The 13,688-nt window shown below is 37.1% G+C and overlaps 3 protein-coding genes across 3 annotated transcripts; 1 reads left to right on the top strand and 2 right to left on the bottom strand.

Moving 5' to 3' along the window:
- Positions 1–58: 58 nt before the first annotated feature.
- On the bottom strand, positions 59–1,236 carry LOC108029338 (uncharacterized). Its single transcript, XM_017101531.1, is given in 4 exon segments — positions 59–328; positions 330–512; positions 563–721; positions 1,225–1,236. Coding segments are annotated over 4 exon segments (624 nt in total).
- On the top strand, positions 1,236–4,884 carry LOC108029721 (muskelin). The gene is made up of 10 exons (XM_017102199.3): positions 1,236–1,589; positions 1,688–1,900; positions 1,954–2,296; positions 2,424–2,562; positions 2,617–3,218; positions 3,272–3,490; positions 3,543–3,862; positions 3,915–4,071; positions 4,133–4,262; positions 4,317–4,884. The coding sequence occupies exons 1-10, from the start codon at positions 1,396–1,398 to the stop codon at positions 4,559–4,561; spliced, it is 2,562 nt and encodes an 853-aa protein (XP_016957688.1). The 5' UTR covers positions 1,236–1,395; the 3' UTR covers positions 4,562–4,884.
- Positions 4,885–4,912: 28 nt separating this feature from the next.
- Positions 4,913–13,137, bottom strand: LOC108029379 (G protein alpha q subunit). The gene is made up of 9 exons (XM_017101606.3): positions 12,992–13,137; positions 11,095–11,259; positions 10,856–11,040; positions 10,634–10,788; positions 10,305–10,433; positions 6,786–6,915; positions 6,450–6,603; positions 6,277–6,384; positions 4,913–5,112 (listed from the first exon to the last, which is right to left on the bottom strand). The coding sequence occupies exons 2-9, from the start codon at positions 11,210–11,212 to the stop codon at positions 5,030–5,032; spliced, it is 1,062 nt and encodes a 353-aa protein (XP_016957095.1). The 5' UTR covers positions 11,213–11,259; positions 12,992–13,137; the 3' UTR covers positions 4,913–5,029.
- Between the last annotated feature and the right edge of the window lie 551 nt (positions 13,138–13,688).

Below are 13,688 nucleotides of genomic sequence, written 5' to 3' on the forward strand. Positions count from 1 at the left end.
GTTTAAAATATTAAAATATTTAAACAATTTTTAAACATTTTAAGATAACAAGAAAATTTTAAAAGATTTTTAACGAATTTCCAACAATATCAAGTTACTTTGGACGTGGCTTAGTGCGCTTGTTCTTGTAATAGTCCTCGATCACTTCGAAGTATATGAAAACCAACCCCAAATGTTTTGAAGGCTTGGCACCTGAAAAATTAAAAGCAATTTTGTAATTCTGCAAAGGAAGAGTCGGCAAGGACACCTCATCCAAATGAAACTCGCGTGCAAACAAATGGCCCTGTAAAATAAAACTTTGTCTCTATTCAAAAGAGTATGTTGTCAAAGCTTACCGTAAAGGGACAACTGTGATTCACGTTAGTCCAGGTCTCCAAATGATTTATGGCATACTTTTCCAAAAAAAATCGTTTCGTTTTATTTTTCAGAAGTTGGCAAATATCAAAGCTAAATTTGACGGCAAAGGGTTTGTAAAGATTTGAAGAATCTTTATAAAAGACTTCTACTGTCATCTAGAAAACTCCGAAATTATTACAATTTTAAAATGGATGCACCTAATCACCTTAATATCAGTTAAAATGTCTTTAATATCACAATCCATGTTCATTACCGATCGAGTCCAGTTTATGGGCTTTAAATCACACGAGACATTGCTAAAGTAGGCCTCATTAGCAATGCACTCGCTCTTCCTAATTTTGTAGGAGTATCCGATGGCAAACGACTAAAAAGGTATCGTTAAAAATGAATTTATGCTAAACTAAAAACGTTTGCGAAATCCAATCTCCAAAACAATATTTTGCCGAACATGTGTTTATATGATTTTTTCGATTTAACAACGTACAAATGTGTTTGCCAGAAAAAATAAAATGAGCAAATATTTATGCGACACATCTGTCCACTTTGCCATCTTCGGCGTAAATAAGGGAACCCTACCAAAACGCCCCAAAACAAACACTAATTACATTTTAATAACTTTATTTGATTAAATGTCGTAATTTCACGCGTGGCAAAGTTTGAAAACGATAGTCCGAAAACCGATTCCCGATAGTAGGCGGATATCGAAGGCACATATGGGTGAACACTTCATTATTTGTTTTTTTTTTAATGATCTTCATAAAAATGTTTCTATTATAATTCACACTGCTATGAAAATAGTATCTTTTTTACATACTACAGCTTTCTTACTTAGTAAAATGTTAAATAACAGCCCCTCGATGAACTCACGCGTACGCCCATGGCAATCAGCTGTTACGCGGTTGTTGTGGGTGTGGAACAGGCGAGCGCCGAAAGCGGACAGGACAGGAAAGAAAGTAAAACAGCGACTCGCGAGCTCCATTATATGTACTTTACCCGCAAGGAGCCCGTTGGAACACACACCCCACGCACTCTCCCACCATGTCCTCCTCCTCGACGTCCAGTCCCACGGACAACAGCTCGCACGGATCGGTGGCGCTGTCCTCGGCACTGAATCCCTCATTGAACCCGGTCTCCGAATCGAATACCAGTAGCCAGAAGCCATTTTCCCTCTCCGAACGGCTGAACTTTGAGATCTACCGTTACTCCAGCTATTCGCCCAACTATCTGCCCGAGTAAGTAGAACAAAGAAAGAGAAAAATAAAATGGATGCCCCGGATTTCGTAACTGTGAAATGCGCATCTTTTTAAATTCCACTCCCTCCGATCCGCAGAAACGTCCTGGTGGACTGTCCCAACGATCAAACCTCCAGGTGGTCGGCCTACACAAACAGCCCCCCGCAATTTCTCACCTTGAAGCTGCGCCGTCCCGCCATTGTGAAGAAAATCAAGTTTGGCAAGTTCGAGAAGTCGCATGTGTGCAACATTAAGAAGTTCCGCGTTTACGGGGGCTTGGAAGATGAGCACATGGTCCTGCTGCTTGAAGGGTAAGTTTTTCCGGAAGCTCTCAACCCGTATAAAGCAGGTGTATCTCCATTAGTGGCCTGAAAAACGACAACGTACCGGAAGTATTCAACCTGCGCTGCCTTACAGAAGACGGTTCGGAGAACCTGCCAATACTGTACCTCAAGATCGTGCCCCTGCTATCCTGGGGTCCGTCCTTCAACTTCAGCATCTGGTACGTCGAGCTGCACGGCCAGGACGACCCCATGTACACCAGCGCGCGCATGAAGAACTACAACGCTCTGCGCGAGTTGGAGATCATCAAATTATGTCTCAAACACTTCCGTCAGCAGGGCTACATGAATGCCTTTGGAGCACTCCAGGAGCAGACGAATGTACAACTGGAGCACCCGCTGATCAGCGAACTCCACAAATGTCTGGTAAGCAGAAAATACTTAGGGATAATCCCGGTACTGTACATATAAATCTTTAATTGGTACACGTTGTTTCATACACTCAACCAATTCTGCTGTAAGCGACTAAAAAGTGTCATCCAATACCTCGTAGGTTTTGCAGGGAGACTTTGAAAAGGCGGAGCGCTTCATAGTCGAGTGCATTGAAGAAGGTCTAATGGACGAGTATTTGAACAAACAGGACTACAAGCACAGCTGGCACTTGAAGTACACCGAAACCGACATGAAGCCTGGTTGGTATTCATCTCTTCATATACTGATTATTAGCTGACCATTTACTTTTTCAGGCAACCGCGGTGGTCATCAGCTGGTGGTTAATGCCAAAAAGAGACTGATTTATCTGTATGGTGGCTGGGATGGCTACCAGGACCTGAGCGACCTTTGGGTATTCAACATCGATAATGACCAGTGGTCCCTGCTGTCCGAGAGGTCAGAGCTTTCCAATGGACCCACCCCGCGATCCTGCCACAAAATGGTTTTTGACCCCATCAGCGAAAATGTATTCATGCTGGGTCGTTACCTGGACAACTCTATTCGCACTTCGGATTATATCAAGAGTGACTTTTACCTGTACGACACCAGAGCTGGGAACTGGATGCAGATCTGCGATGATACCAGCCAAGTTGGAGGACCACAGCTTGTCTACGACCACCAGATGTGCATGGATGCCGATAAGCGGACAATTTACGTATTTGGAGGCAAAATACTCACACCTCGCAGTGTTAATGCTACAGGAGCAATAGAACCAGAATATTCAGGCCTCTTTTCCTATCACATAGCCACAAATACCTGGGCACAGATACTGGTGGACTGTCACCACGCTAGCGCCTCCCTGGCAGATGTGATGTCCATCAAATCCAGGATCACTCATTGCATGGTTTTTCATAATGTAGGTAAAATTCACTTTATAAGCGGTGATTATATAACATTGTACTACATTAGAAACATCGAAAACTTTACATTTATGGCGGACAACGAGGCAAAGAGGATCTCGACGAATTCCTCAGCTACGACGTGGATACCCAGGCCATATCCGTGCTCAACAAGGATCACCCTCATCACGGAACCACTGCTGGCAACGAAGCCAAATTTGAGCCCTCTTCAGGCTATACGTTGCGGGCGACTATTGATTGCGAACGCGATGAGATTTATATATTTTCTGTGAGCACATTGTACAGAATACCAGATCCCTAATTTATTCGTATACTTCTAGAGCCTAAGTAAGGTTAAGGATCGTCGCGATATACAGCATATTGACGCATCAAACTCTTTTTGGGTCTATTCCCTGCGGAGTCACAAGTGGTCCAGGATATATTACTGTCGCCACAGTGGACAAGATGCGAACTCCATCAACAAGATGAACATTTTGGGCGCCAGCAAGGGCGATGGATCCTTAGAACCTTGCCCTCGGTATGCCCACCAGTTGGTGTACGACGATTTAACAAGTACCCATTATTTGTTTGGAGGAAATCCTGGAATCTGCCAGCAACAGCAACTGAGACTTGATGACTTCTGGCTGCTGCGCCTGGAAAAGTAAATATTTCACTTGCTGGAGGCATCACTTGTTAATTACCTGCTCTTATAGACCAAAACGAGAGGAGATCCTAAAGCATTGTCGGTTTTTGGTTCGAAAGATGCGCTACGAGGAGATGACGCGCCAGGATCCTTTTAAGGCAATGCAGTATTTACGGCATCATATAGCTGCTGTGATTGATCATAGCGATGCAGAGCAGTTAAATAATGTAAGTTTTATTGTTCCTGAGGCTGTTTTCAATTTGTAATGTGCTTCCACATCCTCTTTAGTTCCACAAACTTGCTTCGTTGCTCTTTAAAACCCATGATAGTAATCTCGAAAGAGAGTGTGCCACACCAGCGCTTAGTGCTGATGCTGAAGATCTTGAAACGGATCCTGATGTATCGACCAAAATCAAAGGTTTTATTTGTCATCATTTTTGTTTAATATGGAAACTGAATTTTTATTTTGCAGATGAAGTGGCAGATGGCCCCGCCACCGAGAATATTTCATTGGAATCGAACGAAAGTCTGATCTCGTCCGTCATCTCTGAGACCGCCTCTAGTCCCAGTTCCTCGTCATGCACTAAGAGAGCGCGCACTGAGTGCTCAGCAGAGCTAAGGAACAAACGAGCTTTTCTGTTCAACAAACTGGTGCAACTGATGCCACCGAGCATGGTCCAACCGGAGCGCAACCTCAGCGACTTTGTGGTCATATAAACGCCCAAGTGCCAAAACGATTTCATAGAACCCATTCAAGATTATAAATAGCAATTAGGTATGTGAGTTTTTGTTTTTAGGTGTTGATCAAAGTGATTTGCTTGTTCGCCAATATTAGCCTTACGGCCAATGCACAGCATGACAGAAATATGATTTCATTGTGATACTTCATTTGTACTGAATTCCCGGCTGAGGCCAGCTCGATTTAAATTTGTTTGGGCCTAAGACAAAATAAAAACAGTTTGTGAAACGTTTTAAAATTAAACGATTGTGTATGTAAGCTTAAGTTTGAAATAAAAACAAGTTTTGTAAAATCCGCAAAATTCAGAGGTTTATTTTATTTACCTATTCATATTTAAATAATAATTGTTTATTAAAATTGGGTTGTACAAAATTTCTTGTATAACTCTTCGAATTTGTTGAATTACTATACTCAAGCATATAAACTTCATCTTGCCAAGATAAACGTCACGTCAAATTTGTGTCCTTAAGGTTAAGCTCCACAATTGTGTCTTTAACAGCTGAGAACACAAGCCTAATATTTGCCGTATCTAAACAACGAAACGAAAACTGTATTAGTTTTTAGATATACAAATACTACTACGACAAAAGGTCATATATAACATACCCTTCTGGGTAGATAAGGATGGTCAACATTTGTAAATTTGAATATTAAATTTCCTAAGACCAAAGAGGAAATACTTTCCAGCAGCTTAGAAATTCGCGAAAGAAGTTGGTCTCTCCCTTCTGACGAAGCTTAACTTTATCGCTTACTTCATGACAATGGGCCTTACGATACATTACTAGCATTTTACTCCCAATACAACTTAGTAACAATCATAAGTTAAAAAGAATGATGCTTAGCAATAGGGAATGCGAGAAAACTGTATGTATTTAAACTTGTGATACAGTAATAAAAACCACACCATTAAACCAAAAATTCATGCTAGCCCTATCAAGAGCCTCCCAGATCGAGCCACGAAATACTTATAAAACCTCAACCAAAACCCTCGACATCGAAACTAATTGCACGGTCAAGTATATCTCGCATTGGAATACTCCCAACAACAAATGCAGCCTTTGTAACACTCGAGTTACCAAAGATGTCGCATTTCAATGGAATTTGTTCAAATAAGCTGAACTGAGTAGCTAAAGGAAAATACTGGACCGAACATTCCTCCTACCTACATGATACATAGACAAAATATCATTAATGGAACAATTTTAATCTGTAACGCTTCTTTGCGTTAAAAGTTTTTGAACCGTATGGATAAGCAAAGGTGTTTTCGTTAGAGCATAATTAGTCCAATACGCATTTGTGACAAAGGGTTACAAATAGCTTTCGATTAAAAATGCCTATAATTGAATTAATTTATCGATTGACTTTAAAAAATTTACCACGCCCGCTCTTACGCCCAGAAACTGTACAAAATTTTTAAAAAGCATCCATATAAACGCTAATAACTTGAAAATTGTCAAAGATAGAGGCTTGAAATTACTTAGTTTGGATTGCAAGTTTCTTAGTCTTATGTGCCACGCCCACTCTAACGCCAGAACTATACCTATGTATTTGAAATTCGTTAACGTTGCCTATGCAACATCGAAATCTATAAAATTATAAGTATATAGCACAAAGCGAATTTAAGCGAAATTGCATATATGAAACGCCATCGCAATCTATGAAATTTTCTGACGGCTTAAACTATTTTACTTACTGGTAGCCACGGTTGAATGACAATAAATGATTTTGTCACTATCAGGATTTTCATTTAAAAACATTTGACGTATAAAATCTTGGGCCGCGATAGCGTCTTTCTTCGGACCTGCTTGACAAGAAGGCAAGAAAATGTTAAATCATAGAGTTAAAAAAAATATTCCGACCACGTACCATCATACTCAGGAAAATAGTCTACCAAATGCGTTGACTTAATTTTGAGCTCAAACAAATCCTTTTTGTTAAGGAATAGAATAATTGACGTATTCTGGAACCATGGGAATGTTATAATGGTTCGAAACAAAGCTACAGATTCCATCATTCGATTCTGCAAATAATAATTATTTATATAAATGTAAAATAAAAATTAATGTGTAATAGCCGGAGTCCATTATAGAACTTTTGTTCAGCGTACAACAGTCGCTCTATGGTATGACGTTTAAAATTACGTTAAAAATTTCAAAAAATGCGGCGTTGGAATGAGGCTTATATGTAGATATGTCAACTTACATCATTTTTACATTCAGCCAATGACAGGTCGAATTCCGATAGTGCTGCCAAAAACATAATTGATGTCACGTTCGAAAAACAATGAATCCATTTCCTTCTTTGGTTTCGTTGACCTGCTACGTCCACCATTCTGTTTATTAAAAAATTTATTAGTATTATAGAAGAACAAAATAAACTTTTGCTTGACTCAACTTAATTATTGTAATACTCATTATGATCAATTTGATATTCGCAGGGTAAATTGATTCGGTATTATTATTTAAGCCGTTACTCGAAAATTAATGGGGATGCTAGATTTTTCGAAAAGTTTGTACCAGGTAGAAGCAACCGTTTGGACCCCAAAAAGTTTATACTACTTAATCTAAATACTATGAAACTTCTCAAAAAAGATCACTTTTTGTTGTAAAAATATTTATTTTATTATAAATACACATATTTTTCTATAAATTATAATTTTTTAAGCTGCTTTCCAAGTTCAATTTTCGGTTGACACGTTTTTATTAATTTGATCATTGTTATTTGATATGATATGATTTGATTTTAAAAAATAGTTTCTTTTGCAATTGAATTGCCTTGGGAATCAGTGTTTCTGCATTCCCGGGTTCAGAAACACATAACACAAACACATAAAAGTAAGACTTCGGTGTTTTAAAATAAAACGAGAATGGAAATAACTTCGGTAAGCCTACGTTTTAATATCTTGCTGATTTGACATGCTTAAATCTTAAAACAAATCAAATTTTGATCTAATTTACAATTTTTTTCGCTCTTAAAACTTCAACTGTGTACACAGATCGCTAGCATTTAAACTGAACTTGCAAAAGGTATTAAAACACACAGACAGACGGACATGTCTACATGGATATACTTTATAAGCTCGGAAAGGTCTCCTTAAAGAAACAGATTGAAACCCCAAAATGTTCACTAAAATGCTTATATCAAAGATGTAAATGTTCTGTTTCCGCAAGAGAATTATTATGTACTCAAGTATTTTTAAAAAAATTTTTAAATTTGATTATGAGTGAAAAATGCATTTTAGAAAAGTTAGGTAAAGAATGTTAAACCAGTTTACATTTAGATAAAAAAATACAATTTTTGTAGGTCATACAGCTAAAAATAAAAAAATTAAATTAAAAGGTTTAAAATTTTACAATGTATTTTCGCAATTTGCTTCTTGCCTTCACAACAACTTGTGCACACTGGCGGCTTTTGAAGAGGGTCGACTGAAATAGAAAACGAATGTACTTTACGTAACAAATTCGATCGCAATGCGATTATACATACCAATCAGTAAAACGCTTCGAGATTTTTGAGCAACCATGTCGGAAAGTAAATGTTTTATTTGTGTCTATGCCAGTCTCAATTATTTCATAAAATTCTTCAAACAACGGATTCAAATAATCGAAACAGTTCTTTGGTTTTGTGCACCCCAGAAAACTCCTACACAAATAACTGGTGCATTTACAAATCTATTAATTCTTATCAAAATGGGCAAGAGAGGAGCCCGGTAACTTTTAAAAAATGACATAGTCCGTCTGTATTAATGACCACTGACTGATTTTCCCTCTGATGGCAGTCTGATAACTTCATAAATTGATTCCTAACTCCTAGGTGTATATATAGGCCACCCGCAAATTAATTGGCTTGGAGGGACGAAAAGACTTATAAAAGAACTGACTTCAAAATTTACTTCGCGCAAAATTTTAATCAGGTATCTGGCTCATCCGCGAACCCTCTATGCTTATTATTCCAGTTTCTACACCTATCACCTCTGTTCCTAAAACTTCTAGAGGATTTTTAAAGTCTGCTGGATTGAATGTCCAACTGTCAGTCACATCTAATTCCTTTGGCGGCAGCGCTTGCACTTCTTCCCTACATCTTTTTTGGCATTTCTCCTTCTCCTCTTTAGTTATTAGCGTATGTGGCTTTTGCTGCTCATGGCTAATATCACATATTATTAGGTGTTTCACTTGCACAACATATATGGTGGTACTCACCTGCTGACGACACTTCAGAACACAATAAAAAATGACACTCCAAATGTACAATAAAACAAGAAAGGAAGTTAGCTTTGGCAAGCCGAAGTTTGTATACCCTTGCAGTTGTAAAAAAATCAGCTATATGATAAGTCGTCCGATTTTGATCAAATGTAATTCAAAATTCAGAACTAATTTAAAAATGTTCTTTCCAAGCTTAGAAAGGTATATGTTAAAAAACACCAAAGATATAATATTTATTGAATTTCCCCGATAGTTCCTATGGGAGCTATAAGATATAGTGGTCCGATCCGGCTGGTTTCGACTTATATACTTTCTGCAATAGAAAAAGGACTTTTGGGAAAGTTTCAGCCCGATAGCTTTAGAACTGAGAGACTAGTTTGCGTAGAAACAGACGGACAGACGGGGATGGCTAGTTCAACTCGTCTTGTGACGCTGATCAAGAATATATATATTTTATGGGGTCGGAAACGTCTCCTTCACTGCGTTGCAAACTTCTGACTGAAATCATTATACCCTCTGCAAGGGTATAAAAATTAATTACAATGTTTTCAAAATTTGGCGCAAATATGATTTTTGTTTAAATATATTTATATATTATAAGGTACTTATACATTTATTTTAATTGTTTAAGCACCATTAAAATCAGCTTGTTATAGAATGGAAGAAAGCTTTTTGCTGCTGAACCACCGCTATCGTAAATATTGCTGCACATGAATTGCCCATTATTAGGCACAAATAATATAAAAGAAAATAAGATTCTATCTTTTATTCTTTAATCTTATAATTAATTTTTTATTTTTTTTAACTTTTGTTTAATATGAAAGTATAGTTTTTAATATAAACACAATCAAGTTGTTTTCGTTTTTAAAATAATTATAAACTTGTCAAAAATGTAATTTATAAGTATGTAAGTCGGGACCAGCCGTATGGGACAACTATATCTTATGCACAGTTCCCATAGTAACAAGCGGAAAAATACATTTTAAAAATTAGATCTTTGTGTTTTTAACATATAAACAAACAAATTTATTTAAGTAGTTCTTAATTTCGAATTTAATTTCTTCAAAATTGGACGACTATACAACTGCCATAGGAACGATAGGAAAATTGGTGGGAAAGTAAAAGGAAACAATAGAGCTTCGGTGCACACAACATAAAGCGCCACCTAAGTTTTACCTCATGTGTCGTTTATGTGAATTCAAAAAGTTGATAGTAATGAACGATAGGTGGCGCTTCTGTGTAGTGCAGGGTAGAGACAGTCGAGACCGACGACTATAGCGTAACAGTAAGATGGCGATCGTACCAAAGTAATACGCGCTATATAGAGAGCGTTAACTCTGAATTTCATCAAAATGATTAGCAAATCCGATGAATTTTTTCAGTATATCATTGAAATCTAAGTAGCTGCTATGATGAGCCTTAAGCATTACAACTTGTAATACAAATATTTTTCAGAACTTGACGCGGTCCATTGAGTTTTTAGTAATTAAAGTAAATTTAAATTACTTTCAATAAGTACCTTATCACATAACCATTCAAATCAAATGGGTACTCAACAATGGCAGTTGTTGGCACGCGAACACGAAGAATATCCTGATTTGTCGGCAGGTAATTAGCCTTTTCAATTCGATCTATGTTGCTCAAGAAGCTAAATTAAATAGATTGAAACAATTAAATATTAGGGAAAGAAAGCGTAACCAAACTTAATTTAGAGCCGTTTTCTCATTCGCCTGTTTAACTAAAAGTAGGGCAAGCGCAGGAAAAACATGAAAATTTAGAGCTTAAATTTGACTTTTAGTTAAACGAGCGACCTAGACCCGAAACAGGATTTTCAGAACAGGAACTTACTATACGATTGAATCATTCAGCTGGTATTCCCTTCGACGCTCGTAGCACGCCAGGACACCGTCATCTTTCCAAAGCGTTTTAATGGCTTTCAAGTACGGATCCTTTAACGTGGTAACGGTCGAAAAATCAATGCCTAATACCAAATGGGCCAGTTCCTTACGATCAAATCCAATTTTCGGTGATTAGTTCCACTTGATTTCGTTAAGTCTAAAGTTTACTTACAACATGCTTTTCCTGACCATAGGGAATCTCAAGCGTGCGCATTGCCTTGATCATTGACTGCATGGCCATAAATATGTTTTGAAAAACGAGTTTTATGTACTCGCGCCTCTCCTTCTCGGAGTAATCATCACCATGAATAATGCGCATCTGCTTGATGAACGTCGACTTGCCGGAATCGCCCGTGCCTGGAGGTGCAGGATAGGAACTTATGTTGCCTTAAGAGCCGGTCATCCACTTACCCAAGACCAACACCTTAACGTCGAGGCGGCCCTTTTTTTTGTGCATGCGCAAAATTTTATCGATTTCATTACTGATGCGTTTTGCTTCCCTTTCCCTATCCGATAAACAGCAGTCCATGCTGACAAGAATTATCCGGGCTCTATCTATCGCTAGAAGAACAATCCCTTTAAAAAGAAAGGAAGGCTAGGCTTTGATTTAAGATTGGCTTGTATAAGGTTAATCGATTCTAACACATTGTGTTGCTGTAGGTCTGGCTTCTTGCGTGTGTTAACAACATGAATAATTGTTAGAGATCAACGTAGAAGGAACTTTTGGGAAAACGGTTCTTTAAACATTAAAAATAGAGGTTCCTAAATATAAATATGTTGTATTTAACTTTAAATTAAATAGGAAGAGAAATTCAGGGATGTAAAACGAATAATATTGTTTTGTGCAAGAAGGTCCCCAGTCCGAATGCTCTCCCCACAGGCTCTAGATGACCGCGTGCACAATCAGTAATCAAGGTTCCACAGAAATCTTTTCAGCGCTGAGTCTTGTTCAATTTATATAAGCTTCAGTGATATTAAAAAAAAAACAGGAAGTTACGCTATAGTCGTGTGCCTCGATTTTATTATTTCTCTGATCGTTTCTTTGACAGTTATTATATGTTATTATATGTTAGAGTCGTCTGAACTTTATTAAATTGAGTTCAAAATTCTTAAAAATATGAAAAAAATATATTCTCAATACTGACAAAAAACACTGTGGCTTTAACTTGTTCCATATTATTTTTCCACTAATTTACCAATCGTTTCCATGACAGCTATATGATACAGTCGTTCGATTTTAATACAATTTAATGTAAAATTCAGAACTAATTAAAAAATGTTATTTCCAAGGGAGGTCATATGTTAAAAAACACCAAAGTTATACATTTTTAAACATAATATTTCGATTATTCCTATAGGAGCTATAAGATATAGTTGTCCGATCCGGCTGGTTCCCACTTGTATACTATCTGCAAATGAAGACTTTTTGGAAAGTTTCAGCACGATGGTTTTAAAATTTAGAGACTTTGCATAGAAATGGACGGACAGACGAACGGACGGACAGACGGACGCATAGACGGACATGGCTAAATGGGGTCGGAAACGTCTCCTTCTCTGCGTTGCAAACTTCTGACTAAAATCATTATACCGTCTGCAAGGGTTCGTTTATAAAACAAAGAAAAAACAGCTAAAGGTAGCAAGAGGGAGACAGAGAATTACAAGCAGCAGAGCGAGATTGTAAAGCGCCACCTACCTGTGATTTCAGTATATGGTAACGTGGGCGAGACAGTCTAAGGCATTATGGGCGTTGTTAGTTAAAACCAGTACATATCAATCAAAATATTACTGTCTTGAGTAGCTTCGGGTTGTCTATTCATTTTACATCAACTGTATCTATCTTACAGTTAAACCAAAATTGTGTATCAACATTTGTAAGAACACTTTGGTAAAGAATTTTACGGCCGTGCCGCTCAACACAATTTATATATTCGTATGTTTCATGGGTTACCGAAAAGTCCTTCGGAAGTATTTCTACGGAAATATCAATGTGAAAAATCCAAACCATTACAAAGATTTGTATTTTTATTTTCACAGAATAACAAAAGAATAAAAAGATCATGTTGATAAAGAATCAATATTTATATTGACCGATCTTTAGCATACCAACACAAAATCGTTATTATTATTTACATTTTATTTCATCCCTTTGTGATTCACATATGAATGCCTACGAAGAGTTCAGCGTAATAAAAATGATTAACCGAATTTTTTTAAATGACCCACTCATGGCTACTTAATGTTATTTTAAAACATTTTTATTTATTTAAGCGGTGTACTGAATAAGTTTTTAACGTAGTATTTACGCTACCTAGATCACAGCTTAGAGATACGAATCCTTAGTTTTGTTTTGTTTGTTTTTACACTCTTGAAAGTCAAACCACTTCGGTTGAAAAGAAAATTTTAATAAATTCAAGTTTATCGCCACAAGTGAGCCTGCACGATGTCAGGAATATCCGAAAACTGAGAGGCAATTGCTCTCTACAGCTTGCTTTTAGTTAATCTCCCTTACTTATCACTCTTCACAGTGCACTATGGGGACTTTGACCCGTTTTTCTGGCATAAACTAAACTATGCGTTGTATTTTGATCATTTTTTTTACTAGTGGTGAGGATGTTCCGTGAGATTACATTTGGAAAAAAGCATTTTCTTAGTTGTAATTTTTTTTATTATTTTAAATGTTATAAAATGAATCAAAATCATCTCGTTTGCAGCTAGCACCGCCAGAAAATTTGTATGCAAGTTTCAAAATGAATAATAATAATTCTATGACTTCTTTTAAAAAAAATATCTCGCCTATGTTTCTTATTACGATGAAATTTTGGACTACGAAATCTGTTAAAAACAAATTATGGTGTGCTTTCTTGCATAATAAAGTCCAACGGACTTATAAATCTCTTTTCGGATCTAGCAGGATAAATATCTATTTCATACTTGAAATTACGGATTTACGTCTTGTTGTTCAAGAGATCGTGTTACTGCCAATTAAGTTACAAAATTAGGCTCAA

Source organism: Drosophila biarmipes, chromosome 2R (assembly GCF_025231255.1).
Source record: "Drosophila biarmipes strain raj3 chromosome 2R, RU_DBia_V1.1, whole genome shotgun sequence".
NCBI classification, from domain to species: Eukaryota; Metazoa; Arthropoda; class Insecta; order Diptera; family Drosophilidae; genus Drosophila; species Drosophila biarmipes.